We start from the raw sequence: 26,721 nt of genomic DNA on the forward strand, positions 1-26,721 counted from the left end.
GACCTTCAACCAGGGCAAAGCATTCCATCTGGACTTTCACACCTTACATCTGAGTACATGGAGGGTGCAGCCATAGTAGCAGAGGTCCTGAGCCATGCTCGTAAGCCCTCCACAACATCATTATATGGCTATAAATGGAACACTTTCTCTACATTCGTGTCATCCCATAACTCCCTATGTCACTGGATGCTGTCCTTCAGTTCCTCCATCACCTTTTTCAACATGGCCTTTCTCACTCTACATTAAAGGTTTAGATTGCAACAGTAGTAGCCCATCAGCCTCAGGGTTCAGAGTCTGCATCATTGTTTCATCACCCCACGCTTAAACAATTTCTGTGTGGCCTGAAAAACATGCGCCCTTATGGAAGCCACCTATTCCTCAGTGGTCACTCTAGCTGGTGCTCAGTCGCCTGATGTGATCCCCATTCAAACCACTGGCATCTATATCAGAGAGACTCCTGACCTGAAAGACTGTCTTCCTTGTTGCAGTTACCTTAGCTTGTAGAGCTAGTGAGTTCTCTGTGCTTTGAGTTGATCCACCTTTTCTCCAGTTTCACTCCAACAAGGTCACACTTTACCCTGACCTCTCATTTTTGCCTAAGGTGGTTTCTGATTTTAATTTGAGACAGCCTGTTGTCCTACCTACGTTCTTTCCTTTGCCTACTTCCGATCTAGAATGTTCATTGCATTCTTTAGATGTATGTCGTGCCCATATTATGTTTCACTCATTGCTACTTTTAGGAAGTCTAAGAAGCTGTTCATCAGCTGGCATGGTCATTCTAGAGGTTCCTTTGTCACTTCTCAGACAATCTCTAAATTGGATTGTTTCCAGGATTCGTCTGGCATATGAACTTGCCCAGGCACCCTTACCACACACTGTAAGGGCTCATTCTGCCAGAGCCGTAGCAACATCCACTGAATTTCTCAGAGGGGCTGAACTGACGGACATTTGCAAAGCAGTCACCTGGGCTACGCCATCCACCTTTGCAAGCCACTTTTGGCTGGATGTCCATGCCAAGGTTGATGCCTCATTGGTCGTGCTGTTCTAACCTTCTTTATTGTGATGCTTTATTATTACCTCCTGCTAGTCACCCAGTTGTGTGCATTCACAAAGACCATGAAGAAGAAAGAGAGGTTATTTACCTGTAACTCTGGTTCTTCAAGTGGTCATCAGTGACGCAGAGTAGACGTGGGCTAGATGGGCGGAGCATAAATTGAATAAATAAAATAAATAAATAAATAAATTCACATTTCCCACCCATCATCCCCTCTGTCCATCACGTATGCTTCTTGCATGCTGGGCAGTGGTGGACTGTTCTTCAGAACTGAGCCACTCTGTACTGTGGATGGGGCCAAGCACGAGAGAAGGCTCTCTGCACAAGCGCACTAAGACCCATTTGTGTGAATTCACAGATAACCACTAGAAGAACCAGTTACAGGTAAGTAACCTCTCTTCTGCACCATCTCCACAGGCTAGTCAGCTGAGGCCCTTTGACAGGCCAGTAGTAACCTTGGATGTTCAATATTTCTCCTGATGGCCTGTTTTCTTGCCTACCAACCTGCTGTAAATTCGAACATTACAAAAGAATACCTCTAAATATAAATGCCTTTTTTCAGTAAAAGTGAGCTTTTTCTTTTAATCACGGTGGGGTTCATGTGATTGTCAGTTTCTGCTCTAGAAAATGTGATAAATGAGGTGGCAAGTGCCTTATCTCTGCTAGTTCTGTGGCAGCCGGCCTGTGACACAGGAGAAGAATTCAGGAGAGGAGTCGTGCACTTCCCATGCTACCTAGAGAGTGGTCTTCCCATTGATGCTTAAAGTAGCTGCCAAGTTGTTAATGTCTGACTCTAGTCCTTGATTGTTGAAGTCTAGTACAGGGTGAAGTGTACGACTGGAGAAATGTTACAAAAGTTATATTCTGATAGAACTTTTGGAATTAACAGAAGTGATAATCCCAGAAAGGTAGATCCTCTGCTGGTAAGTGAGGGATTTGACAGCTTGGTATGCATGACTTCAAATCCACAAATTAGCCTTCTTAAAAGAGTGATGTAAAACTCCAGGTGTGTTTGACTTTTCTCTGTCTTGCATCATAGGCTGGGGGCTTTTGGCTATCTTGATTTTATTTTAATGCTGCTTGCTACTTAGGATCACATAAGAAGCTTGCAATGTTTCTTCCCTGCCTCCATAGCATGACAAACAAACTGCCTTTGAAACTGAGGGGGATTTTCAAAAATGGTTTACGATGCAAATAAGACATGTTGCTAGTCCAGGGGGTGGGGGTCAAGTCTAGGGTTATTTTGAGCTGCTGAAAGTAGTTTGTTCAAAATCTGAAGCCCTGCCATTGTCATCATGAGAATATTTTGGTACATATGGACTTTGCTTTTAAAAAATATGTGTTCAGTAGATGCAGATTGCTAAATGCAGGAAGACTGACAGGAATTTGCTTTTTCTAGAGATTTGATAAAAGTGATGATTTAGCATGTTTGGAACCTGAACAATTAAGCCAGGGAGACAACTGCTTTACTGATTCTTCTCATCATGCATTGGACTTCCAAGAAAAATGCCTCTTGAAAGACTGTCATGAAAATTCAAGCTCAGGACAAAATGAACAGATATTAGAAGCTAAGGTGCAGGAAGCGGTAATTTTTTTGATAATAATAATATTTAAAGTTTACATATTTTAAAGAGACCAAAAATTGTGTTAACAAGGTGTGCAGTTGTAGATACAACATTATTCAAAATTCCTGAAGGGTCAATATTAGATCGATCAATCAGTCAATCAATCAATCAGTCGATCTAAAGCAGGGTTCTCATCCTTGGGTAACCAGTTGAACTGCAACCCCCAGAAACCGTGGCCCACACTGGTGTTAAAGGCTTCTGGGAATTGGGAGTTCAAGAATACCTGGGTTACTAAATGTTGGGAACCACTGATCTAGAAACCTCCTCTTGTAGGGTGGAATCAGAATTTATGCAGTATTAGTGGGCAGCTTGTTTATAACCTTTTTTGAAGGGTACATTTTGTTACCCATGAAAGGTCTTCACTACATGGCTAAGTCATCTGCAATACTATAGGTAAGGTCATGTCAGCATAACTCATTTAGTGAAAAGAAAGATTTATGTGTATTTGAAGCTATTCATTTTCATTCTTTCATTTTTGCTCCTCCTTTGCCAGAAAGTTCATAGAGAAATTTATAGATCAACAAAAATAAGACAGTGATGGTGGAAGAATTGACCTTGTAATGTTTCATGAACATTTTCCTCATAATGGCCTGTCTCCATTTTCCTGTTACATAGCTTCACCTGTGTAATGAGAGTGATATCACTGGCAGTGGCAAATTGTAGCTAATTAAAAAGTTTTTTTCCCAGTTTGGGGGTGTAAGTGACTTTATATCATTGCACTTGAGTCAATGATTATTTAAAATAAAACGGCAGCAGCTATTCAATATTTTTATTGATATCTTCAAAAGAAAATAAAGAGGGATACTGTATATGTGCTTGAAGTATCAGAGGTTTCTGAGAACATTAGAAATTAATACAGTATGATGGCTGGGATCACCTAAGCTCCAAATATCATTCCAGTTAAGTTCTGAGTCCTTGTCAAACTCCTTCTGTGTGGTTTTTTAAAAAAAGATAATTATTTAAGTAGCATTTCAGCCTAGCAGAAATCTGCTGACTTGTGTTGTTAAGATGATGTGTGTGTCTAAACAACATGGGTAGTAAACGTTGGTGATTTACGTCTGGTAAATCTTGTGGATGAGATTCCAGTGAATGAATTTAAAAAAACAAATCATGTTAATTAAAAATGATTGCTTCTTGAAGTTTGGCTATATCGTTTTCTAGGATGAAGCAAGCCTGTGTTCAGATGCTGAGATGCCATACCTGGAGCCAGTGGATTTCTGCAGTGACATTTGGGATGAGGACTGGATACTTTCCAATTATTACAAACAAAAGAAAAATGATGAGACTGGAGATAAGTTGGGACTTGACATTGAAGTAGTTCACCACCAACCTCCAAATGGTGAAGGAAACAAGGATGAAGCTAAACACAGCCAAGAAGTGGTACAAAAGAGGGTGGGTATTTGCTGTTCAAAGAATGGGCATGGGCAAGTGGTCATCATCACTTATCTATATTTATCGTTTCTATTATCCAAACAGATTTATATTTTAAATGCTCTGCTTTTCTTTATGTAGAAATTGTAAACGGCCAAGGTATACCTTAAAGAAGTAGAAAATAGAAAATAATAAAAGCAGCAAACCTAAGAAACATCTTCCCAAAATAATGAATCAGAAAAAGTTAACACAAATCAGCAGCAAAGAATTAATGCCAAAAATGTGCCAGCCAACTACAGCTGGTGTCACATCCCAGTTGAACAAGCCAGTCTTCACTTACCACCTGGAAGCAATACAGTATTAAGGCTTGGAAGCACCTCTGTCTGGGAAGGGCATTGGAATAGCCCTTTGGTGAACTTCCACTAAATTTCAATTATGGAAGTTTCTAGAGCAGGACATCAAATATTGGAGAAACTGGACAAGCAAAGAAGGGAGTCATCAGGTAGCTGGACATGATCGTTTTGAGCCAGAGCCTTGATCTGAGTTCAGAAATAGGCGACAATTACATCCAAAATTAGTGCCAGAATGATAATGTTTCACTTATGCAGAGGTATTTCATGCTAGTTGGAGAGCATCCAAGACCCATTTTTAAGGGCAGTCTCCTAAAGCACTGGTTCTTAACTTTGGGTTACTCAGGAGTTTTGGACTGCAACTCCCAGAAGCCTTCACCACCAGCTGTCCTGACTGGGATTTCTGGGAGTTGCAGTTCAAAAGCATCTGAGTAACAAAGGTTAAGAACCACTGTCCTAAAGTACATTATAGGAGGGAAGCATGGCAGTAACAAGTGTAGGAACAGCTTGGTGATATTTGACTTCTCCAGAAAGAAACGCAGGTGGCTCAGTAGCCAAAACTGTAAATGCCTTTCATAGTTCCACTGGCAAAAATACAGATTACCAAATGTTGTTCTGCCATTTCCAGTAGTTGCCCTTGCCAAGGACTGTGCTGGTCTGGCTGATGGGGGTTACTATCCAGCAAAATCTGTAGGGCTGCAGTGTTCCCACCTATCCCTTTGAAAACTGTCTTGGGTCCAAGATTATCCACCATCGTGCAAACTTGACTTTTCTGGGAAAGTGAACAGTCATCCAAGATGGGCTGTTGTATCTCCAGTCCCACACTAGTTGATCCTTCTACCAAGAATACTCATATCTCACCTGGAATAACTTTTTTTTCTCTCTGGTTCTTCATGGCTGTCAAGCCACAGTTTTGTCTGCATCCTTGTGATCTGTTAAAAATTGAGATGGAGGAGGAAAAACTCAAGTTCCCTCTCCTCTTTGATTCAAATCGCCCTCTACTTACCATTTTTTGGCTATGTGAATAAATACGTTGCACTATGATTGGATTAACTGCCCTTTTTATTCTTTACTATTTTGGAGATTTGTATTTCCAACTATATATTTAACTTATGCTTGGCAGAATGTGGATATTTCCAGTACCATTGAGAAGAAGAAAAGTCCTCATCCAGAACCTCAAGGCAAAATCCAGAACTCCTTTGAAGGAACTGAGGTAAATAAATTTGTTTGAGTTGGCTTACCTTGTAAGGGGACCTTAGTACTATAAGCACATTTTTGTGGCTGGTTGTGAGAAAGCCAGCATTGGTTGGTGAAATCAGCATACCTTCATGGACCCTACAGATCTGTTCCATGTTCTGGCATCTGTTCTCTCACTTTGCTAAGCTAATTATCTGTGTGTGCCTTCTGGCTTCTGTGTTCCTGTGCAAAACCTTGTTACTCTCCCATCTTTATCCTTTCCCTCTTAGAGTGTGATCAAAAGATGGAAAGCATGACTGTCTGATCACACTGGAAAGAGTTGCTTTGCAGGGAATGGACTCTCTTCAAGTACAGTGGTGCCTTGCTTAATGGGTGCTCCGTTTAGCGACGAAACCACATAGCGATTAAGTTTTTGCGATCGCAAAAGCGATCGCATTGCAATGTTTTAAATGGGGTTTTTTCGCTTTGCGATGGTCGGTTCCCTGTTTCGCTTACCGATCATTGCAAAGCGATTATTTTTTAACAGCTGATCGGCGGTTCTAAAATGGCTGCCGGGTAAAAAAATGGCCGCCCGCTGTGTGTAGGGATGGATTCCTCGCTTAAGAGGCAGCGAAAATGGCCGCCGTATGGAGGATCTTCGCTTTAAGGTGTGTTTTAAGCCCATAGGAACTCATTAAACAGGTTTTTATGCGTTTCTATGGGCTTTTTAAAATCACATAGCAACGAAATTGCTTAACAGCAATTTTTGCTGCACGGATTAACGTCGCTATGCAAGGCACCACTGTACCTCTTTCATCTATTGGGGGATTGCTCCAGCCTGGCTCCAGAAGTAGTAACCCTACAGCTGGACCTTGGGCACAGATCAAGGTCAGGTGGGAGTGCAATTCTATGTATGTGGTGTGGTCACTGGAAGACAGATCACATTGGACCACTCCACATGCATTTCCTCACACTCTTAATTTCTTTCAGTGGTAGAGGTTAGTGTAGGAGTAAATTGCTTGTTCAAAGCCAGGGGGAGGGGAGAGACTTGGTGCTGGATCTTACTCCATGGGAGAGGACTCGACTCCCCTCCCCAACCCCACCATCCCAGTCCTGCCTGTTTCAGGTGAACAAAGCTTTAGTAGAGTTACTGCTCTATGAACATTTTATACCCAAATGTTCAGTTTTTCCACTTCATGGATTATTTCATCTGAGTCAATGCGCCCTTTGAACCATAAGAGTATTTCCTAAATATTCTGTTCAAACCACATTCTGTTCTCTTCACATTAATAATAATGTGAAGCAAATTGGCTTTTTCTTGTTCTGCCCTTAGTTGTAGGGTTTTTTTTTTTTTTTGAGGGTCCTGTTTTGGACCAAAAAATAGGTCAAAGAAATAAAAATGGATCAAGAATGTTTTCCTTTCCAGTTGCTATTGAACATGCAGTACAGAGCATAAAATATGAAATAGTCATACACTTACAAGGAGACAGTGAGCACATGCTGGGGAGCTGGGGGTAAACTGACTGTTTTCAGTGTGAGTTCACTGTACGTTTGTTGTGCTACAAACTATGGTGTGTATGTTGTAGATAACCTTGCCAAGTAAGTCCATATAACTTTCTTTGGGTTACAACAGTATAGGTTATATGGATTTCCTCATGCCTAAAACCAGATTTCTGCCTTGTTCTTTTGTCTGTAGAGACAAGACACTCTTGGAGCGATGTCTCATTCTTTGTCACAAGCAGCAGAAGAGTTTTATGTCTCCATTGAGCATTCAGAGAAATCAGTTGAGCTGAGCAAAATGGATTTGGATGTGAACACTGACAGTTCCCAGTTTCCTCAATCAGCATCTGTGTTATATGGTACTTGGGGATGTGGGTTGACAGCACATGTACTTAGGTGTATAATGTTGCTTATAGGAATTCTTGAAGTAATAATCTCAGACCCTTTTTACTTCAGTACCATTAGACTATACATGACAATTCTTCTGTTCCATCGCACTTCAAATCTGAGTGGTGAAACATGATCTGTAGTCCCTTACTGTATGAAGTTGTAGTTAGGTTGTTCCAACAGGGGACAAGGACACCTTCTCAGGGGCTTGTAATTGTAGAGGCTCTAGGGACTGCCTTGACCCATTTCTTCTCCGACTTCCGCAGGCTACACCCTAACCCTTTCCTCCCAAACTGAAAGGAGCGAAAAGTTCCTTTCTTTTTTCCTGTTGGTGGGGTAGTGTTTTTGGAACATTGAGAGATGCGGGGGCTACACCCCAGGTCCCTTTTTTCTGGGAGTGGGGGATTATAGGAGCTACACAAGGAGGCTTGGTGGGCAAGGGAAACTTGTTATTATGTGTATGGCTGTATTCTGCCATGCATAAGCCTAACTAATGCTTTTTAGCTCCCTTTTATTGTAGGAGCCACTTTCACATGGATCAATTCCAAAGCTCCATTTGGAATTTCTTAGGGGTGTATGGGGTTCGTGTAAACAAAGCAGTGAGCAAATTATGTGGCTCCTCTCTCACCACAGCATGAATATTGTCTTCTTCATGTGAGAATTGTGTTCAGCTCAAATTTAAGTACTGTATATATTTTGTCATTCCTGTGTAGCTGTGATCCTATGACTTGCCCCTAACGTATCTACATATATTATCACTGAGATGTAAAGAGAAGCGATGAGAAGGTGGTACTCCTATTTGTAGTAGAAAAGCATGAAACAGCCAATATGGTTTGTCAAAATACAGAACTGACTTCTTTCTTATCACCATGCAGGAAAAGTTCATTCAGAGAAAGTGGATGATGCTTCTAGGACCCAAGCTGTCGCCTTGTATAATTCTAGCCGTGACTCAGCTCAACGAACTGTTGGTCCCAATGCCTTGGTGTTCACTGCTGAGCTTCAGAGGTCTCCAGCATTTTGTGTCCCTTGCAACCCTACAGTAGCCCTGGGAGCCTCTGCACGCTTAGCCGGGTCTGGTGGATGTTTTCCCCTTAGCTTGCGGAAAATGAACATATGAGAGAGACCAAGGAGTTGTTTGTTGGATATCTTTTCAGAAAAGTTCCAGTATCAATGGATGACTTTCAGTGTTCAGCTGTTCACTGGTTTAAATTTAGGAGTGAAAAATCTTGTTTGAGCTTGCAGGTACTCTGTCTCCTTAAGAGCGTTGGTCAAAGTTTCAGTTGGGACTAAATGCTGTGATGTTACCTTCTTTTTCTATGTCTCTCTCCCCATTCCCCTTGTACACTTCTGTTGATGTTTTTGTTATTAATATAATGGTTTCAAAAGTATTTGAGATGTTTGTTTATGGAAAATCATTTACCTAAAACCTGGTAAAACAGGAAGTATATTGTAATTGATATTTTTGATGGCACATCAGATACATGTAACCTGAACATATGCATAAACGATCTTTTTGATGGTTGTTTTGGATTTTTCGGGCTCTTTTTGATGTTGAAATTTGTGGAATAAAATCTGATACGCCAAATGTTAAACATCAAAGACTTCAGTTAAAGCTCTCAAAAGCAATTGTTTGCTAAGAACCAAGGCAAATTTAAAATATACTTGAGGAAACTGGAATACTTCCAAAGCACGTGTGTGTAGTTTTAAAAAAACCACTATTCATCAATGTGACAAACCCAGACCTACTGGGATATGTCACAAAAATTGGTGGTTCAGTGGTAGAATTCTCGCCTGCCACGCGGGAGGCCCGGGTTCGATTCCCGGCCAATGCACCAAATCAATGTGACAAACCCAGACCTACTGGGATATGTCACACAGTTACACTAAGCTGCCACCAACCATTCCCTGTAAGAAGTCACACAGACCAGGGATGGATTTTTAAACAATAAAAAAGAATAAGGTTTATTTAAATACACACAGGGAAAAATAAACAATCAGGTAAATAAAATAAAGTAACGTGGCTTATTCTCACTCATACATACACACAGTTTGGTTCACACAGAACCCTTAACTTGAAGCACAGACCCTGAACCTATCAGTTCTGGCTAACCAACAGACACCTGAACCTATCAGGTTGGTACTCTGACACACAGTAGTACCCTGTCTGACACACAGACTCCCACAACAGCTTCTTCTTCCCAGCTGCTGCTTCGTCACATCCCAGTGTCTCTCAGCATCTCATAAACTCTCCACACACGCTTCACATATTTATACAGTACAGCCCCTCCTCCTGATGTCCCGCCTTCCACTCCCCATAGGATGGAACTTTTCCCTCCAAACCCATGACAGACAGGTAACATCAGTGCTGCATGTAACACCTCCCCTCTTTATAAGTTGTTTTGTAGGGGGAAAGCTAAGGTGCTTTTCACCAAAAAACAACCTGGGTAAAATACACAAAACAGTTATACATACCATATTATACTTACTTATACTTACACTCTAAGTTAACCATAGCAATTATGCATTTAAACATTTACCATTAACATTACATCAATTTACCTTTATTCATACAAACCAAATTCAAAACCAGGTACATTTAACTTTTTGTCATCATTATATACACATAGTCCATGTTTCTTTCGCCGTCTTCATTCTTCAGGTCTTCTTGATAAGGCGTCAGCAACACAGTTCACTGACCCTCTGACCACCTTCACTTCAAAGTCATAGTCCTGTAGGTTTAAAGCCCACCTCATAAGTTTACTATTGTGGGTTTTCATTGTCTTTAACCATTGCAATGGTGAATGGTCAGTACACAGAATAAAATGTCTTCCCCAGATGTAAGGCTTGGCCTTCTGGATCGCGTAGACTATGGCCAAACACTCCTTCTCCACGGTTGCCAAATGTCTCTCACCTTTTTGAAGTTTCCTACTCAGGTAGGACACTGGATGCTGGTCACCATTCTCATCCTCCTGGCACAGAACTGCTCCTACCCCGCTGTTAGACGCATCGGTGTAGATGATGAACTCCCGGTCGAAGTCTGGAGCACGCAGGACAGGATAGTTGATTAACGCCTCCTTCAACCTCTGGAACGCCGCCTCACAGTCGCTGGTCCACGGGATGCGGTCATCAGCCGTCTTCCTCGTCAGATCGGTCAGCGGAGCCGCAATCTCGCTAAACCTCGGGATGAACTTTCTGTAGTAGCCCACCAACCCAAGAAATGATTTGACTTTTTTCTTGGTGTTGGGTCTAGGCCAATCACGAACAGCTTCTATTTTGGCCTCCAGGGGTTTTATCATTCCTCCCCCTACCATGTGACCCAAGTATTTTATTTCTGGGCTACCCAGCTGACACTTGCTGGCCTTTACTGTTAGCCCTGCTGCACTTAACCTCTGCAGCACTAACTCCAGGTGTATCAGGTGATCTTCCCAGGTATTACTGAAGATCCCTATGTCGTCAATGTAGGCCACTGTAAAGTCACTGAGCCCTGCCAAGGTCTGGTCCATCAGCCTTTGGAATGTGGCTGGTGCATTTCTGAGACCAAAGCTCAGGACTCGAAACTCATAGAGACCAAAAGGGCTGCAAAAGGCAGTCTTTTCTTGATCCCTGGGATCAATTCTTAATTGCCAATATCCCTTTACCAGGTCCAATGATGAGATGAACCGACAACCCCCTATGGTTTCAATCAGGTTGTCTAGCCTGGGCATTGGGTAGGCATCAGGAGTGGTTACACGGTTTAATTTCCTGTAATCGACACAAAACCTAATGCTCCCATCAGGCTTGTCCACAAGGACTATCGGAGAGGACCAAGGACTAGAAGAGGGGACGATTATGTTCTCCCTCAGCATCTCGTCCAGCTCCTTCCGCACCTTGTCCCTATAGGGTCCCGTTACTCGGTATGGGGATACTGCCTGCGGGGGTGCATCCCCTGTGTGGATCCGATGCATCACTCCCTTCACTATCCCCGGCTTGTTGGAAAACACCTGTTGATATTTACTAAGCAGCATTTTTAGTTCTTGCTGCTGGTCTTGGGTGAGTGCAGGACTGATCTTTACCTCCTCTGGGTTGTATTTTACTTCCCCTCTATCCTCCCAGAAGGGTAATTCAGCTTCCTCACTCTCAGCTGCTTTTATCGCGAATAAAACCCTCTGTTCCCCTCTGTAGTAGGGTTTTAGGGCATTCACATGAACCACCCTCCTTGCTTGGTTCTCCTCCTGCTCTATTAGGTAGTTCAGGTCTGACATCTTGGAAATGACCCTATATGGTCCTGCCCATTTGAGCTGCAGTTTATTCTCTCTGCAGGGCCTAAGCCAAAGCACTTCCTCCCCTGGGTCAAAGTGCCTCTCTCTAGCTTTGTGGTCATACCATGTTTTCTGTCTGACTTTCTGAGCTTGCAGGTTTTCTGCTGCCAGCTCTAGATTTCTCCTTAGGTCATTCATCAAGGTGTCTATGTATGTCACAACGTCTTGTGGGTCATCCTGGGTGATCTGCTCCCAATTTTGTTTGATCAAATCAAGGGGCCCTTTCACCCCTAAGTGTGCAGCAAACATGTCAGAGTGCCCCCTTTGTAAGATCATGGGGCGATACTTTTCAGGTACCACCAGCTGACTTCTAATCCCATCTCCCCCTTTTGAGATATTCCTCAGGGTCTCTCTATATAAAATCCCCTTTTTCTCCAGAAATCTCACTGGGGTTTCAGGTGTTAGCTGGGCGTCAGTCACCTGTTCAAAACACTTTTGGAGAGTGGCGTCTGCCTTTTGCTCCTGTCCAAATCTGCTGTCTGTGGTTAAGGTTTCCACCACAGCTTCTGAACTCCCCTCTGCTTCCGTCTCTGGCTCATCATTACCCCCCTGAACTGTCCCTGTGGTGGCTTGTGAGCGTGTAATCACTAGCACCCTTTTCACATGTTCAGCCAGGTCATTTCCCACGAGCACGGCTGCTGGCAGAGTCGATGAAATCGCTAGCCGCCAATCTCCCCTCCAGCCTTGAAAGTTGACAGGTACCTCTGCTACTGGCAGAGAGATTACCTGCCCCTCAATCCCTGCCACCTTCATGCTCTCATTTGGGATTATAAATTCCCGAGGAATAATATCTGGATGGCACAGGGTTACCTGGGAACAAGTGTCCCGCAGCCCCCTATACTGACGGTCAAGTATTCCTACGTCCACCCCTGCTGTCTCAAACAACTGAGAATCTGTTTTTATCAGCAAGCAGCGCTTTACCTCCACAAGAGGACCATTTTCCTCAGCCTGATCAGCAGCGGTAGCTGTTCCAGACTGAGTAGTCATGGCAACAGGCTCCCTCAGTGACACTGAGCCTTGCTCTTTCTGGACACAGAACACAGCTTTTGGCTTGGTCCCACTAGACTCCTGAGGCACCATTCCTTTTAGCTGCTTTAATTTCTCACACTCTGAGATTAGATGACCCTTTCCCTGACAGAAATAGCATTTTCTGGTGTATTTTGATTCTCTCTCATCTTGTTTTGGTTTTCCCTCCAAAATCTGAGGTCTTAGTTTCATGTCTGAGGGCTTCCCTTCACCATGGGCCCCTCCCCCTTGCTGGCTTTTCCCTGGTCCCTGAGAGTACTTGCTGTAGGTTTCTTTGGGTTTACCTACAGATTTCCCCTCACCCAAGGGCTTTCTTATTTGGGAAATAAAATCTGCGATCTCTGCGGCTGCTGCCACAGATTTCGGTTTCCTTTCCCTCACCTGGAATTTCAATTCCCCATGCAGGACTGAATAGAACTGTTCCAGGGCTATCAAGTCTTTAAGCTGCTCATAGGTCTCTGTCCCTTCCTGCGATAGCCATTTCTCAAGCAGCCTCACCAATTGGGCCCCCACTTGGGTAAAAGTCTGTTCTGGTTTTTTTGTGAGGGACCTGAATCTTTGTCTCAGCTGCTCTGCATTTATCCCATGTCTGGCAAACACCAGTTTTTTAAACTCTGCAAAATCTTTCATCAGTTCCTCAGGCATCTCGGCATAAACCTCAGCCAGGCTACCACTGATTAAAGATCGCATGATGGTCATCTTCTCAGTTTCCCTCACTGAGAAGTCCACAAACGCTCTTTCCACTAAGGAAAAGAACACCTCAGGACAATCTCCCTTGTGGTACACAGGGAATTTCTTCAGGTCAGCCTTAGACAATTGGCCTCCCTCAGAATCCCTATTGTTATTATTGTTCTGGTTCATCAGTTCCAATCTCCTTAATTCAAACGCCATCCGTTCTTTTTCCAGAGCAATTTTTTCTCTCTCTAATCTTTCTTCTCTTTCCCTTTCCTCCATTTCAAATTGCCTCATCCTCAGTTCATGCTGTTGGGCTATGAGTATTTTTCTAAGTTCTGGGTTCTGCTCTCCTGTGCTGTCACCTTGCACTGAGCCAAATTCATCCTCAGAACCTTGGTCAATCTGGGGGTCTTTCACTTCACTCATGTCTGCCATCTGGCTTCGAGTCAAGGGCATAATCCCCCCTCAGAACAGGCTGCTTTAAAAGTCAAGCCTCAAAATAAAACGACCACTTTTTTCCTTTTTGCCTCAGAACCAGCTCTCCCCAGAGATTGCTGCTGTTCTTCAGCACTAAACTTGCAACAGTATCGAGTCAGAGCCTACCCCCCTCTGCTGGGCCTCTCAGCTGGCAAGCTAGATCACTGTTACTACGCAGTTTTGCCTCAGCTTTTTCCCGCCAAAACCAGGCTACCTCAGAGCACCTTAATCTAAGTCTCCCCAGTTGGCACGTTCTTCCACTAGTGCACCTCCCCGTGAGGTACACCTAGAAGATTACCTACGCGCCTCAGACTGTCCCTGACTAGACCCCCCTTGCTCTGGGCACACTTGCCAAGGCTTTGCTGGACCACTGGACAACTGGACCAGTCGTATCCCACACGCTGGACACCAATCAATGTGACAAACCCAGACCTACTGGGATATGTCACACAGTTACACTAAGCTGCCACCAACCATTCCCTGTAAGAAGTCACACAGACCAGGGATGGATTTTTAAACAATAAAAAAGAATAAGGTTTATTTAAATACACACAGGGAAAAATAAACAATCAGGTAAATAAAATAAAGTAACGTGGCTTATTCTCACTCATACATACACACAGTTTGGTTCACACAGAACCCTTAACTTGAAGCACAGACCCTGAACCTATCAGTTCTGGCTAACCAACAGACACCTGAACCTATCAGGTTGGTACTCTGACACACAGTAGTACCCTGTCTGACACACAGACTCCCACAACAGCTTCTTCTTCCCAGCTGCTGCTTCGTCACATCCCAGTGTCTCTCAGCATCTCATAAACTCTCCACACACGCTTCACATATTTATACAGTACAGCCCCTCCTCCTGATGTCCCGCCTTCCACTCCCCATAGGATGGAACTTTTCCCTCCAAACCCATGACAGACAGGTAACATCAGTGCTGCATGTAACAATTTTAAAAATCAGTGATCTACTAGAAACTAGAAAACATATACAACATAGTCAAATACTGACTAATTCAAGCTTGAAACACTAAGGAGATAGTACAGTATGTGTTTCTTTCTAACAAGGGATGTACAAATATATATTAATGAGTGAAAGAATTTGGGAAGGGGTTACAAATGGGGTTCTGGATCCTGGGATGAATTAGGCCCCTGGGATTGTGAGGGCATTTTGGGGGTGATGTTTGATGGAGAGAATCTCTTACAAGAAAGCAAGTGGAGAGATTACAAACGAAGTTTCCACACCAAATATTGTTCAGGTTTTTCATTGTTCTTAATGGGGATAGTACAACATATAAAGATAACCTAACCTAGAGTTTGGATTTTTTTCTTTCTTTCTGATTTCTACCTTGGGAATAGGACAGAATACTGGGGAAAACAGAGGGAGCTAGCTGGCTTATGGACTAATTAGAATTTAAAAAATAGGAATTAGTGCAAAGAATACTTTCATGCAAATATTATCTTGTTCACCTGGGAGTGATTTGAGTACAGTGGTGCCTTGCAAGATGAAAATAATTCGTTCCGCGCGACCTGTCTTGCGAAATTTTCATCTTCCGATGGTGCTCGGCCAGCCTCCGGACAGAGAAAGGCAGGGGAAAAGGGCGGGAAATTCAAAAATAGTGCTGGGGAAGGCTTGCCCAGCACCATTGGAGGACTGCCGGGGGACCTCTGAAAGTGGCGAGCGCGGCTGCAGAGGACCCCCGCCAATCTTCCGATGGTCTTTCCCCAGCTCCCTACTTGGTGACTTTTTCAGATTTTTTTTTGCCCATATGAACGCATTAATTAAATTTCAATGCATTCCTATGGGAAAACGTTCCTCACAAGATGAAAATATCTTCGTCTTGCGAGGTACCACTGTATGCTGAAAGCTGATTTGAGCTTTGTCAACGATCAGCTCTCCTAAGAGATGCTTGACCAGTCGGACAGAGAGTAATTAGAAGCTTGTGCCCCTTATACAGCTGGGTTGAGCCCTGGTGACCTCAGCCAAGGGCTGCCCCAAAACCTCTGCTTACAAGTCTGCCCTAAAAAGATACTTCAGCAACTGTAGAAAATTCAAAAAAAAGAAAAACACATAAGCTTTGTAGTCAGTAGACCCATTTTGCTCAATCTGGGTAGGACTCAGTAGCTAAATGTGGCCCAAATTCCCCCTCAGGGTAATACTAAGACAGCTATACTGTTCAAGAGACCAATTGATTTTTATAATTATTATTTTATTTAAAAAAATAAAGATTCACAAAATAAATTCATTTTAATGCATAAACAAGCATGTTATCATTTTCAAGGCTTGATACAAAATAGAAATGAAGCAAAAATTCTCTTTAAATATAAAAACACTAAAAAATCCTAGAAAATCTCTAAAAAGCTCTATTAGGGTGGGCAAAAGGCATAAAGCCCCCCTTTCTCCCTAATCACCCTGCATCTCTATCTGTCCGTTACCTGCACTGCCCAGCAGGCAACAAGACCTAGAAAAACTGTAGTCCAAAAAGGTTAAAGAATGAATGAAAGAAAAATCAGGATATTGTCCATAGTAAGAGTTCCTTTTTCAAGCTTAGCTGGAACCCCCCCCCCCTTCTTCTCTGTCTCTCACGCTGTCATCCAATCAAGGCACAAAGTCAGGTAAACAGTCCCTCCTTATCTTCTTTCTTCTCTTCTCATGGGAAACAGGTGTTGTTTTCCTTAGCACATCTGCAGCTCCGCCATAACAAATGCCCAGTCTTCGTATCTAGGAATGTCCTCCTCAGGCCTACAAGAAAACATTCCTATATCCCTCTGGAAGTACACTGTCAGCATCCAGAAATCATTTATACAGAGAACCAATATGGAATCCATTTTACATTGTTCACTAGTACATATCCCATCTTCATTACAAGATTTAAGCCACATAAACCAATCCATGACAAGCTTGGAGGTTGCTAGGCGCTCTTCAGTGGTAAAGCCGGGTCTTGAGGCCCTCCACGTGTCGATTGGGACCAGGGATGGTATTGGGATCTTGCTGGGCTACCGTGCTCCCCGCGACCCAGCCATTTCCCTACTGGAGCTGGTGGACTTTGTCTCCGCGGCACTGTTGGGTTCCCCGAAGCTATTGGTTTTGGGGATTTCAACGTGCATGCGGGGGCAGAGACTTCCGGACCAGCTCTTGAGTTCTTGGAGACCATGGCCTTCTTGAACATGTCCAAACATGTCATCGGCCCCACCCATGTGGGTGGCCACACACTTGACTTGTTTTTTTCCATTAATGGGAGCGAGAGTGGTCCGATGGTGGCTGACCTCGAGTCGGTACCCTTGTCATGGTCGGACCGCCACCTAATAAAATGCACCCTTAAAATGGATCTCCCCCCTCGCAGGGAGCAGGGACCTATTGTTATGGTCCGCCCTTGAAGGCTACTGGATCCAACTGGATTCCAGGAAGCCATGAGAGGTGTTACGGCTGACCTGGCTGGTGCTCCTGTCGAGGCTCTGGTAGACAGCTGGTTCCCCACCGCAGCTAGGACTGTAGACACGATCGCTCCTAAACACCCTCTCTGCCGCAGAGACCGCCCGGCGCCCTGGTTTAATCAGGATCTCCGGGCACTGGAGCAGGTCAGGAGACGGCTAGAGTGCAAATGGAGAAAGGACCCGATGGATTTTAACTGGATAGCTGTCAAGGTCGCTACTAACCTTTATCTGGCTAAGGTAATGGCTGCCAGTTGATCATACTTCACTAACCGGATAAGCGAGGCGTCCAATCGGCAGGCGGAGTTATTCCGTATAGTACGCGACCTATCCGGAGTTGGTCTGGGTGATGGCCCTCCCCCTAGTTTTTCGCCGGACCAATTTGCAGCATTTTTTAAATCAAAAGTGGAGGCCATCCGCCGGGACCTCTCTCCTTTTTTGAATACAGTGAGTCGAGCTGAGATGTCCAGCGCTCCGTCCTGCCTGGTGATATTTGACTCTTTTCAGCCTGTCACGCCTGACCCTGTGGCCAGGGCAATTGACCGCCGCCGTGCCACCACCTCCTCCTTGGACCCTTGCCCGGCCTGGCTAATCAAAGCAGCCAGGCCTTTAACAACAGAATGGGCCACGGCAATAATTAATGAGTCTCTCCTTGAGGGCAGATTTCCATCTGCCCTGAAGGACACACTTATTAGGCCCATTAGGAAGAAACCTAGTTTGGCGGTGGATGAAATTGGCAATTATAGACCCGTCGCCAACGTTTCTTTCTTAAGCAAGGTGGTCGAGAGGGTGGTGGCCGATCAGCTTCAATCGCTCCTGGATGAAACAGATGCCCTGGATCCATTTCAGTCGCGCTTCAGGCCGTGCCACGGTACAGAAACGGCATTGGTCGCCCTGTGTGATGACCTACTGAGGGAGGCCGACGGGCAAAGTGTCTCTGTTGGTCCTCCTCAATATCTCAGCGGCCTTTGATACCATTGACCATGTTATCCTCCTGGGGAGGCTCTCCGAGATGGGAATAGGTGGCCTGGCATTGGCCTGGCTCCATTCCTTCTTGGAGGACCGTCCCCAGAGAGTGCAGCTTGGGGAGAGTGTCTCGGCCCCGTGGAGCCTCAATTGTGGGGTTCCAGAGGGGTCGATTATCTCCCCAATGCTGTTTAACATCTACGTAAGGCCGCTGGGTGGGGTCATCAGGGGGTGTGGAGCCCTGTGTCATCAGTATGCGGATGACACTCAGCTCTACATCTCCTTTTTGCCATACCACAGGAGATGCTGTTCTGTGCCTTCAGCGCTGCCTGGAGGCTGTACTGCAATGGATGCAGGAGAACGGGCTGAGGCTGAACCCGGACAAGACGGAGGTACTGAGGGTCCGGAGGTACTGAGGGTGCCCCCCCACATTTGGGGATTTGGGAAACTCCCTCTCTTTTGGGGGGGTGACTGCCCACCAAGGATGGGGTCCGCAGCTTGGGGATCCATCTGGACCCAGCGCTCACCATGGAATCACAGGTGGCGTCGGTGGTCCGCGCCGCCTTTTTTCATCTCAGGCGGATAGCCCAGCTGTGGCCATACCTTGATGTGGGGGCGCTCACTACCTTGGTACATGCGCTCGTAATCTCAAGATTAGACCACTGTAATGTGCTCTACGTGGGGCTTCCTTTGAGGCTGCTGCGGAAACTACAGGTAGTGCAGAATGCGGCAGCCAGATTACTCAGTGGAGTGAAAAAATTCCAACATATTTCGCCCACTCTGGCCGCATTGCATTGGCTGCCCATCCGTTTCCGCATCGACTTCAAAGTGTTGCTGCTCACGTATAAAGCCCTAAATGGTTTAGGGCCTCGATATCTGGCGGAACGCCTACTCCCACCAAGATCTACCCATGTCACTCGTGCGAGCCAGGAGGTGAGGCTGAGGAGCCTAACGCCGAGGGAGGCCCGGAAGGAGAAGACAAGAAATCGGGCCTTCTCGGCGGTGGCTCCTTGCCTCTGGAACAATCTACCTCCTGGGATTCGTGGGGCTCCCTCGCTGGATATCTTCAAGAATCAATTGAAGACATGGATGTTTCGGCAGGCCTTCCCGCCAGACAATTCCTGATGTTCCTTTCCTTCCCCTCTCCACTGGTTTTCTATCTTTGTAAGGTTTTATTATTTATGTCGTTTTATATATGTTTATTTTTATTATTCTTTGCTTGTTAGCCGCCTAGAGTGGTCCTGAGTTGACTAGATAGGCGGGATAGTAAATAAATAAATAATTAAATAAATAAATAAATAAATAAATAAATTCAACAACAATAAAGGGAAATCCTTTGTATAAGTCGTATGGGGAGCGGAGCCTTCCTATACAGAAAGAGACAGACGTCTAGAGCGCCTTTCCATCTTACTCTCAGGATTTCATTATTAAAATAAAACAAAGTCTAAGTTCTCACTTCACTGGATTTGGGAAATCAGCCTGAAGTGTTGTTGACCACAGGAAGAGTGGAGTTAAAATTTGGGTGTTCTTTCTCATTTGTCTGAAGGGAAGGCAAAGCAGCAGCTTTTGCATCAGTCTCCAGTTTCAGCTTTTCCACAGATGCTTTATGTGAGAAGGCATGATCTCTCACTGGTTAAAACAGGATTTAAATTCAGATTTAAATTTAATACTGCCTATACTGCGCATGCTCCGCCCGCCCAAGCCTCAGTTCCATTTCTCCAACGTGCGAAGTGGTTCCTTTCGGCTTTAGCTCTGGTAAGTTCTATTTCTTGTGTGTTTTACTTGGTTTTTCGATCTTGGCGTGCTCTTGACTATGCTTTCTGCCTTGCGGACTCTGTTTTGATGTTTTGGCTTTTCCCCCATTGTTCTGACTGGGGTTTACCCTTTTCCCGCCAATTTTACCAGCTGAATCTTGTCTCTTCATCTCTGCCTATGCCCCCCCACGCTCTGGCCCCTTTAGCCGATGCGTGGTCTGCTCTGGAAAAATCCCTTATCACGACGGACATGAAACCTGTCTGTTTTGCCTTGGGGAATCGCATTCATCTCAAAATTGCAAGCACTGCAAGGCTTTTACTAAAGCTGCTTTGAAGGCACGACAGCAACGGCTAAAGTTGCATTTGTGGGACTCTGCTCTCTCGGCTTCCAAACCTTCCACTATGGAGCTTCCATCTCCCGCATCTACTCCCCGTGCTGAAGGTAGCTCTCACCAGTTACCTGCAGTTAATACTTCTGAAGCATCTGCTGCTAAGCCATCTAAGAAATCTGCAGTTAAGAAGACATCTTCCTTTAAGGCTGCCGCTGCTCCTAAGCCTGTAAAACAAACGAAGACCAAGCAGTCAGACAAAAGTAAAGATTCTGCCTAGCAGCTTGCTCCCATCTCCTCATCTCTTCCCTCGCTGATTTTAGAGGACTCTTCGAGGGACAAGGACTCCATGTCGGAGGCAGCCCCTTTGCTCCCTCCCAGGCAAGCAGAGCCAATTTTACCCCTTGGCGCTCCTTCCCCAACGCCAAGCCAGCTTGTTCAGGTCACTGCAAGCTTGGGTTCTGCCCCTTTGAGCCCTGTTTCCACCGGGCGGGCATCTTTGGCTCATTCCGTGTCTCTGATTCCCTCCTGTCCAACCTCGCTGCCGAGGAAGAAAGCAGAAAAAAGGAAGCATGTCTCTGGCGATCGACATCGATCACCTCGCAGGGATGGTAAGGGGAAACACCGTCGTTCTCGACGTCGTCACAGATCTTCGTCTGATGATTCATCTACCTTGGGATTCAAGGCACAGGAGACACAGATGACGTAGAAGGAATTCTTCCACCTCCTCCTCTTTGACATCGTCGGACCATCGTCGACGTCATGTTAAATATATTTATGTGTCATCTTCGTCTGCTTCGACCCCCCGGTGAAAGCATTGACGTCGATGCCGAGATGAGGCTGAGAAATTTCCTCAGGCAGCCCCGTTGGGGATTAAACCGGTGGATCCCTCTATCAATTCTGTTTCGATGTCGACGATACCACCACCTCCACAGTGTGCTACTACAGCAACGCTCGACGTCCAGCCTTGACGTCAGAATAGGACCCATGACATTTCGTCTGAAGATGAGGTACCATTCTCCTCTCAAGTCTCTGATTCTGATGGTGACCTGCCTCAACAGCCAAAGACTGATGAGCTACCGGTGAGAGAGGCGGTTGGATCTGACACTTGTGATCCGCATGATTCCTCGCCATCTGAGGACTTTTCTTCCTACTCTCAGATGTTATCTAGATTGGCAAAGACTCTTAAGCTACATATGGACGAACCCCCGACCTCTGGAGGAGGATCTTATAATTGGGGACATTAATAAGGAACATTCTCCGCCTCCTAGCTTATCCTATTTACCGGCTTTGTTGGGACTTATTAAGGAACTTTGGGACCATCCTTTGGTCGCAGTCCTGTTACCTAGATGCACCGAGAATATGTACAAGATCAATGGTGATGATGCTAAATTCCTTTTAAAGCATCCAATTCCGAACTCCCTGACAGTCAAGACCAGCTGTACTAAACTGACTGGGGGAGCTCATGTTATTCCAACTAATAAGGAAGGGAAGAAGCTAGAGATGATAGGCAGACGGCTCTACTCCCTTATTTCTTTCATCCTGCGAGTAGCTAATTACCAGACTGCCTTAGGTGCTTACCAGAAGCAGCTTTGGCTGAAAATTCTCCCAGGTTTAAAGCTACTACCTGAAGATGTGAGGCAAGGGTACCTCAACACCTATGAGGAGGCCCAAACTGTTTCCAAGCATCAGAGAATCGCCGCCAGACATTCGGTGGAGGCGGGTGCTAGGATTCTTGTATCTGCTGTTACTCTTCGCAGACATGCCTGGCTTCAGTCTGCGAATATTCTTGATGACGTGAAGACCAAGGTGGAGGACTTTCCTTTCGATGCCTCGGGCCTTTTTAATGAAAACAACAACGGTCATCTTGAAGAGCTGCACAAGGCCAAAAAGACGGCTAAGTCCTATTATATTCAGCCTCAACCTGGATTCAATAGATATCAGTGGAAGAAGCCCTCCGGCCAATATACTCAATTTTCTCAGCAATATAGGCAATTCAAAGGGCTATCTCAGTCCAGATCTTCACAAGGTACTTCTTCAGCCTCTACTTACTGTGCTCAGCCTTCTCAGCAACGTTAGTCATACAAGCCTCCTGCCAAGAAACACAAGCAATATCTTTGACTCGACAGCAGTATTGCCACTTCACACTCCCGTGACAAGATTGCAACCATTTATTCAAAATTGGTCCACCATCACAAGAGACTCGTGGGTTCTAGACATCATCCATTCCGGCTACCGGCTAGAATTTATAGAATATCCTCCTCTAGGTCAGGTAGAACACACACCATTTGACCCTGCCCTAGAGGAGGAGGTTCATTCTTTGCTGAAAAAAACACGCTATTCAGAAAGTATCAAAAAGAGACATTGCAAACGGTTTCTACTCAAGGTACTTCACCGTTCCCAAAAAAGATGGAGGAAGAAGACCTATCATGGACCTAAGAACCCTAAATACTTACTTTTGACCACGCCGGTTCCGAATGGTGACGTTGGAATCTATCATCCATCTGTTGAAAAGAAAAGATTGGTTCGTCGTCATAGACCTGAAAGACGCGTAGTTTCACATAACAATTCATCCCTCTCACCGCAAATCCCTCAGGTTTCTCTTCCAGGACATCATCTACCCGTTCCTGGCTCTTCTGTTCGGTCTTGTGATGCCCCCCCCCCCAGACGTTTACAAAATGCATGGCACCTGTTGCTGCTTACCTGAGGTTAAACGGTGTCCATGTTTTTCCGTACATCGACGACTGGTTGGTGGTCTCCCCGTCCAGATGCAGAGCCCTGAAAGACACAAGGTTTATTCTACATGTGCTTCGGAATCTAGGTCTCAGGATAAATTACAAAAAAATCTCATTTGATCCTCTCAAGAGTCGTGGAGTACATTGGGGCCACAATAGATGTTGTCAAAGGCTGCATCTTTCTCCCACAACAACGGATTCAAAAGATTCTAAAAGCTGTAAAGAAGTTCAGAGCAGGAGTTACAGTGTCCGCGCTACATGGTCAGCATCTCCTGGGTCTTACGGCGTCTACAACTCCAGGCTTGGCTCATGCGCGACTGAAACTCAGGTCTCTACAGGTGTGGCTTCTTTCCCTCTTCGACCCTCTCCGACATCATCAAGAAAAGCGTCTTTGAGTCACACCGGAGCTGGCACAACAGCTGCAATGGTGGAGTTTTATACCACATCTACAAGTAGGGCGTCCCTTTCAACCTCTTCATTTGACTGTCCAAGTCACCACGGACGCAAGCCCCACAGGTTGGGGGGCGCATTGCAGCCAACATTGCATACATGCCCGGTGGTCAACTCAGGAGCAAATTCTCCACATCAACCACCTGGAGATTCTGGCTGTCATCAAAGCACTCAAGGCTTTTTCCTCCCTGGTACATGCTCATGGGGTACAAATAGTCACGGACAATACCACGGCCATGTACTATATAAACAAGCAGGGGGGAAAAACCCTCTCACTCCCTGCTGTTTCTAACGGTAACGCTTTGGGAATGATGTTACCGCCATCACATTTTTCCAGTGGCAGTTCACGTGTCGACGGAAGACAATGTGCTAGCCGACGAACTGAGTCGACGCATGAATCAGATGCACGAGTGGGAACTGAATACCAAGGTGTTCGACGATCTGTGCCGTCGTTGGGGCACTCCTGTCAGACGTTTTTGCCACTCGAACCAACAGGAAATGTCTACTTTACGCCTCCAGGACAGGTCGGGGACAGGGCTCTATGGGGGATGCTTTCATGATATTGTGGACCATGGATCTTCTCTACCTGTTCCCACCATTTCCTTTAGTGCAGAGGACGTTGGTCAAACTTTGGCAAGAGGCTGCAGAGGCAATTCTAGTGGCGCCCTTTTGGCCATGGCAGTCGTGGTTTCCAACCTTAGCATTGATGGCAATAGACTCAGTGTCACTTCCGATTCTCCCCGCTCTTCTCACTCAAGATGCGGGCAAGGTGTTTCACCCGGACCTCAAGACGATACATCTCACTGCGTGGAGGATATCCCGAGATTAAGGAGGTTCTAGATAAGTCTAAAAGGGCGTCAACTTCTTGGCTATATGGGTATAAATGGAGAAGTTTTCTCAAGTTTACTGAATCTAAGGGTCTCGCCTCATGTTCAGTCACCCTTTCTACTTTGTTACAGTTTCTGCGTTACCTGTTTGACTTGAATTTATCAATTTCTACTTTGAAAGTTTATATTGCGGCGATCGTTTCCTTCCAACCTCGAGGATCACCTGCTTCTCATTTGTTTTCTCACCCTACGGTTAAAGCCTTTCTCAAGGGACTTGCAAATTTGCGACCCTCTGTTAGAAGGCCAGTGCCGCAATGGTCACTTCATCTGGTGTTGCATTCCTTGATGCGTCTGCCCTTTGAACCGATGGCCACATTGGATCTCAAGATGTTGTCAAAGTTTTGTTTTTAGTGGCTATAACTTCAACCCGCAGAGCCAGTGAGCTGGCCACTCTTCGAGCTGATCAACCCTTTTTACAGTTCTTTCGAGACAAGGTGGTGTTGCACACGGATGTCTCCTTTCTTCCCAAAGTGGTCTCTGAGTTTCATTTAAATCAACCTCTTATTCTGCCTACATTATTCTCTGAACCTGCTAATGACACGGAGCGCATGCTCCACACCTTGGATGTCAGAAGAGCGCTTGCCTTTTATGTTTCACAGACTAAGGAATTTAGGTTATCTCCTAAACTCTTTCTGTGTTATTTTGGACAAAAGAAAGGTCTCCCTGCGTCACCCTCATCACTCTCCAGATGGCTTGTTTCTGCAATATCTTTAGCTTATGAACTCCAACAGAAGGAGCTACCCGAAGGTCTACGAGCTTACTCCACCAGAGCCATGGCTTCTTCTACAGCCCTCCTATGTGGCGTCTATTTACCTGACATCTGCAGGACTGCCACTTGGTCTCAAGCGTCCACCTTTATCACTCACTACGGACTGGACCTGAGGGCTAAAAGAGAGACGAGGTTCGGAAGGGCTGTGTTGGCATCCGCCTTTCAGTGACGGCCCGCCTTCCGGTGAGTTAGCTTGTTAGTCACCCTTTTGTGTGCATTCACAGAAGACCACAATGAAGAAAGAGAGGTTACTTACCTGCAACCATGGTTCTTCAAGTGGTCATTCTGTGAATTCACACAATCCCGCCCGGCCTCCCCACTTCCGTCACTGCCTATATGTATAGCTCATGCTTACTGGTCTGTGGCAGATAAATGGAACTGAGACTTGGGCGGGTGGAGCATGCGCAGTATAGGCAGTATTAAACTATGTTTCTTTTTCTACAGAGCTCAAGAACATTCCGAAAGGACCGACGCTGGTGCTGACTTAACCCTTTTGTGTGAATTCACAGAATGACCACTTGAAGAACCATGGCTACAGGTAAGTAAACCCTCTATTTAAATTTAGCCTCCAAAAGAAACAAGATTGGAAGACATGTCCTTCTGATTTCTGTCCCCTCTCTAAGGGCCTTTTGAATTAAAAAGACAGCCTTTGATGTCTCAAATCAGGAAGGAAGGGGGGGACCATTTTTATTGTCACACAGAAGGGGGAGCCAAATGTTGCCCCCCTGCCAGGGGGCATTCAAGGCCCCAAAATGCTGGGTTTAGCTATTTAAAAAATGCAAAAATGTGGTGATGGGTGCTTAGGGAATCCCATAAAGGCTCTGCTGCAAGAATTTATACTCCAGGAAGCTTTGAGGAGTACAATTAGAAATTTCATTATTAATGAAATATATATTTTAAAACTATTGGGAGTCTCTGAGCATTATTTGGGGGCTACCAATAGTGTGTGTGGGGGGGTTCAGGTGTCCCACTTATGTCCTAGCTCAGATCTAATACTGTTGGACTTTGAGAGATTGATAATGTATCATTAAATTAAACAAAATAAAAAAAAACCCACACAAAATCCTGGCCTCCAATTCTTATGTTAAAAAGTTAACATATAATATCACTAGGTGTGTCTTTTTGTGGTTATCACCTTAAAGTAAGACCTGTAATTTTGCAAGTATTACTGAGGAGAGAGTGATGTGATCAAAAGGCAAGGATTGTGGTTGGAAAAACGTCAGGTGTACTAAAAGTCTACTTGAAACATGCTTGGCCTGAGTTTTTGTAATGGTTCCTTTGTCCTCCTTCAAAAGCTTTTCTTTCCAGGTGCAGGCTCTTTTCCCCAAAAATAACAAAAGATAGGAGTAATTAATAACTCACCATATAGAAAGAGGAAGACTCCTGCAACTTGCAGGTGCCATGGCCATGTCTAAAAACACCATAGCTATTTTGTTTACTACTACTCCAAGAGCTGTA

General features: G+C 45.0%; 1 protein-coding gene, 1 long non-coding RNA gene and 1 other non-coding gene across 10 annotated transcripts in view; 2 read left to right on the forward strand and 1 right to left on the reverse strand.

Annotated features, from left to right (window-relative positions):
- Positions 1–8,985, forward strand: part of TDRD5 (tudor domain containing 5) — a 43,501-nt gene extending 34,516 nt beyond the window's left edge. For 6 of the 8 annotated variants that reach the window (XM_072998163.2, XM_072998169.2, XM_078392355.1 and 3 more), the window contains 5 exons: positions 2,454–2,639; positions 3,841–4,071; positions 5,524–5,613; positions 7,273–7,435; positions 8,339–8,985. In XM_072998163.2, the coding sequence (XP_072854264.2) occupies positions 2,454–2,639; positions 3,841–4,071; positions 5,524–5,613; positions 7,273–7,435; positions 8,339–8,580 (912 nt within the window). In that variant the 3' untranslated portion in view covers positions 8,581–8,985. The remainder of the gene's footprint in view (positions 1–2,453; positions 2,640–3,840; positions 4,072–5,523; positions 5,614–7,272; positions 7,436–8,338) is intronic. The other 2 variants (XM_078392359.1, XM_078392360.1) reach the window with 2 other exon arrangements.
- The window catches only part of LOC144588873 (uncharacterized), a 550,407-nt gene that overhangs the window by 404,736 nt on the left and 118,950 nt on the right, over positions 1–26,721 (reverse strand). The gene's annotated exons all lie outside the window — the stretch shown is intronic.
- Positions 9,225–9,295, forward strand: TRNAG-GCC (transfer RNA glycine (anticodon GCC)). The gene has a single exon. It is a non-coding gene; the product is annotated as a tRNA-Gly (tRNA).

The sequence above is a fragment of the Pogona vitticeps genome, chromosome 4, assembly GCF_051106095.1.
Source record: "Pogona vitticeps strain Pit_001003342236 chromosome 4, PviZW2.1, whole genome shotgun sequence".
Lineage (NCBI taxonomy): Eukaryota > Metazoa > Chordata > Lepidosauria > Squamata > Agamidae > Pogona > Pogona vitticeps.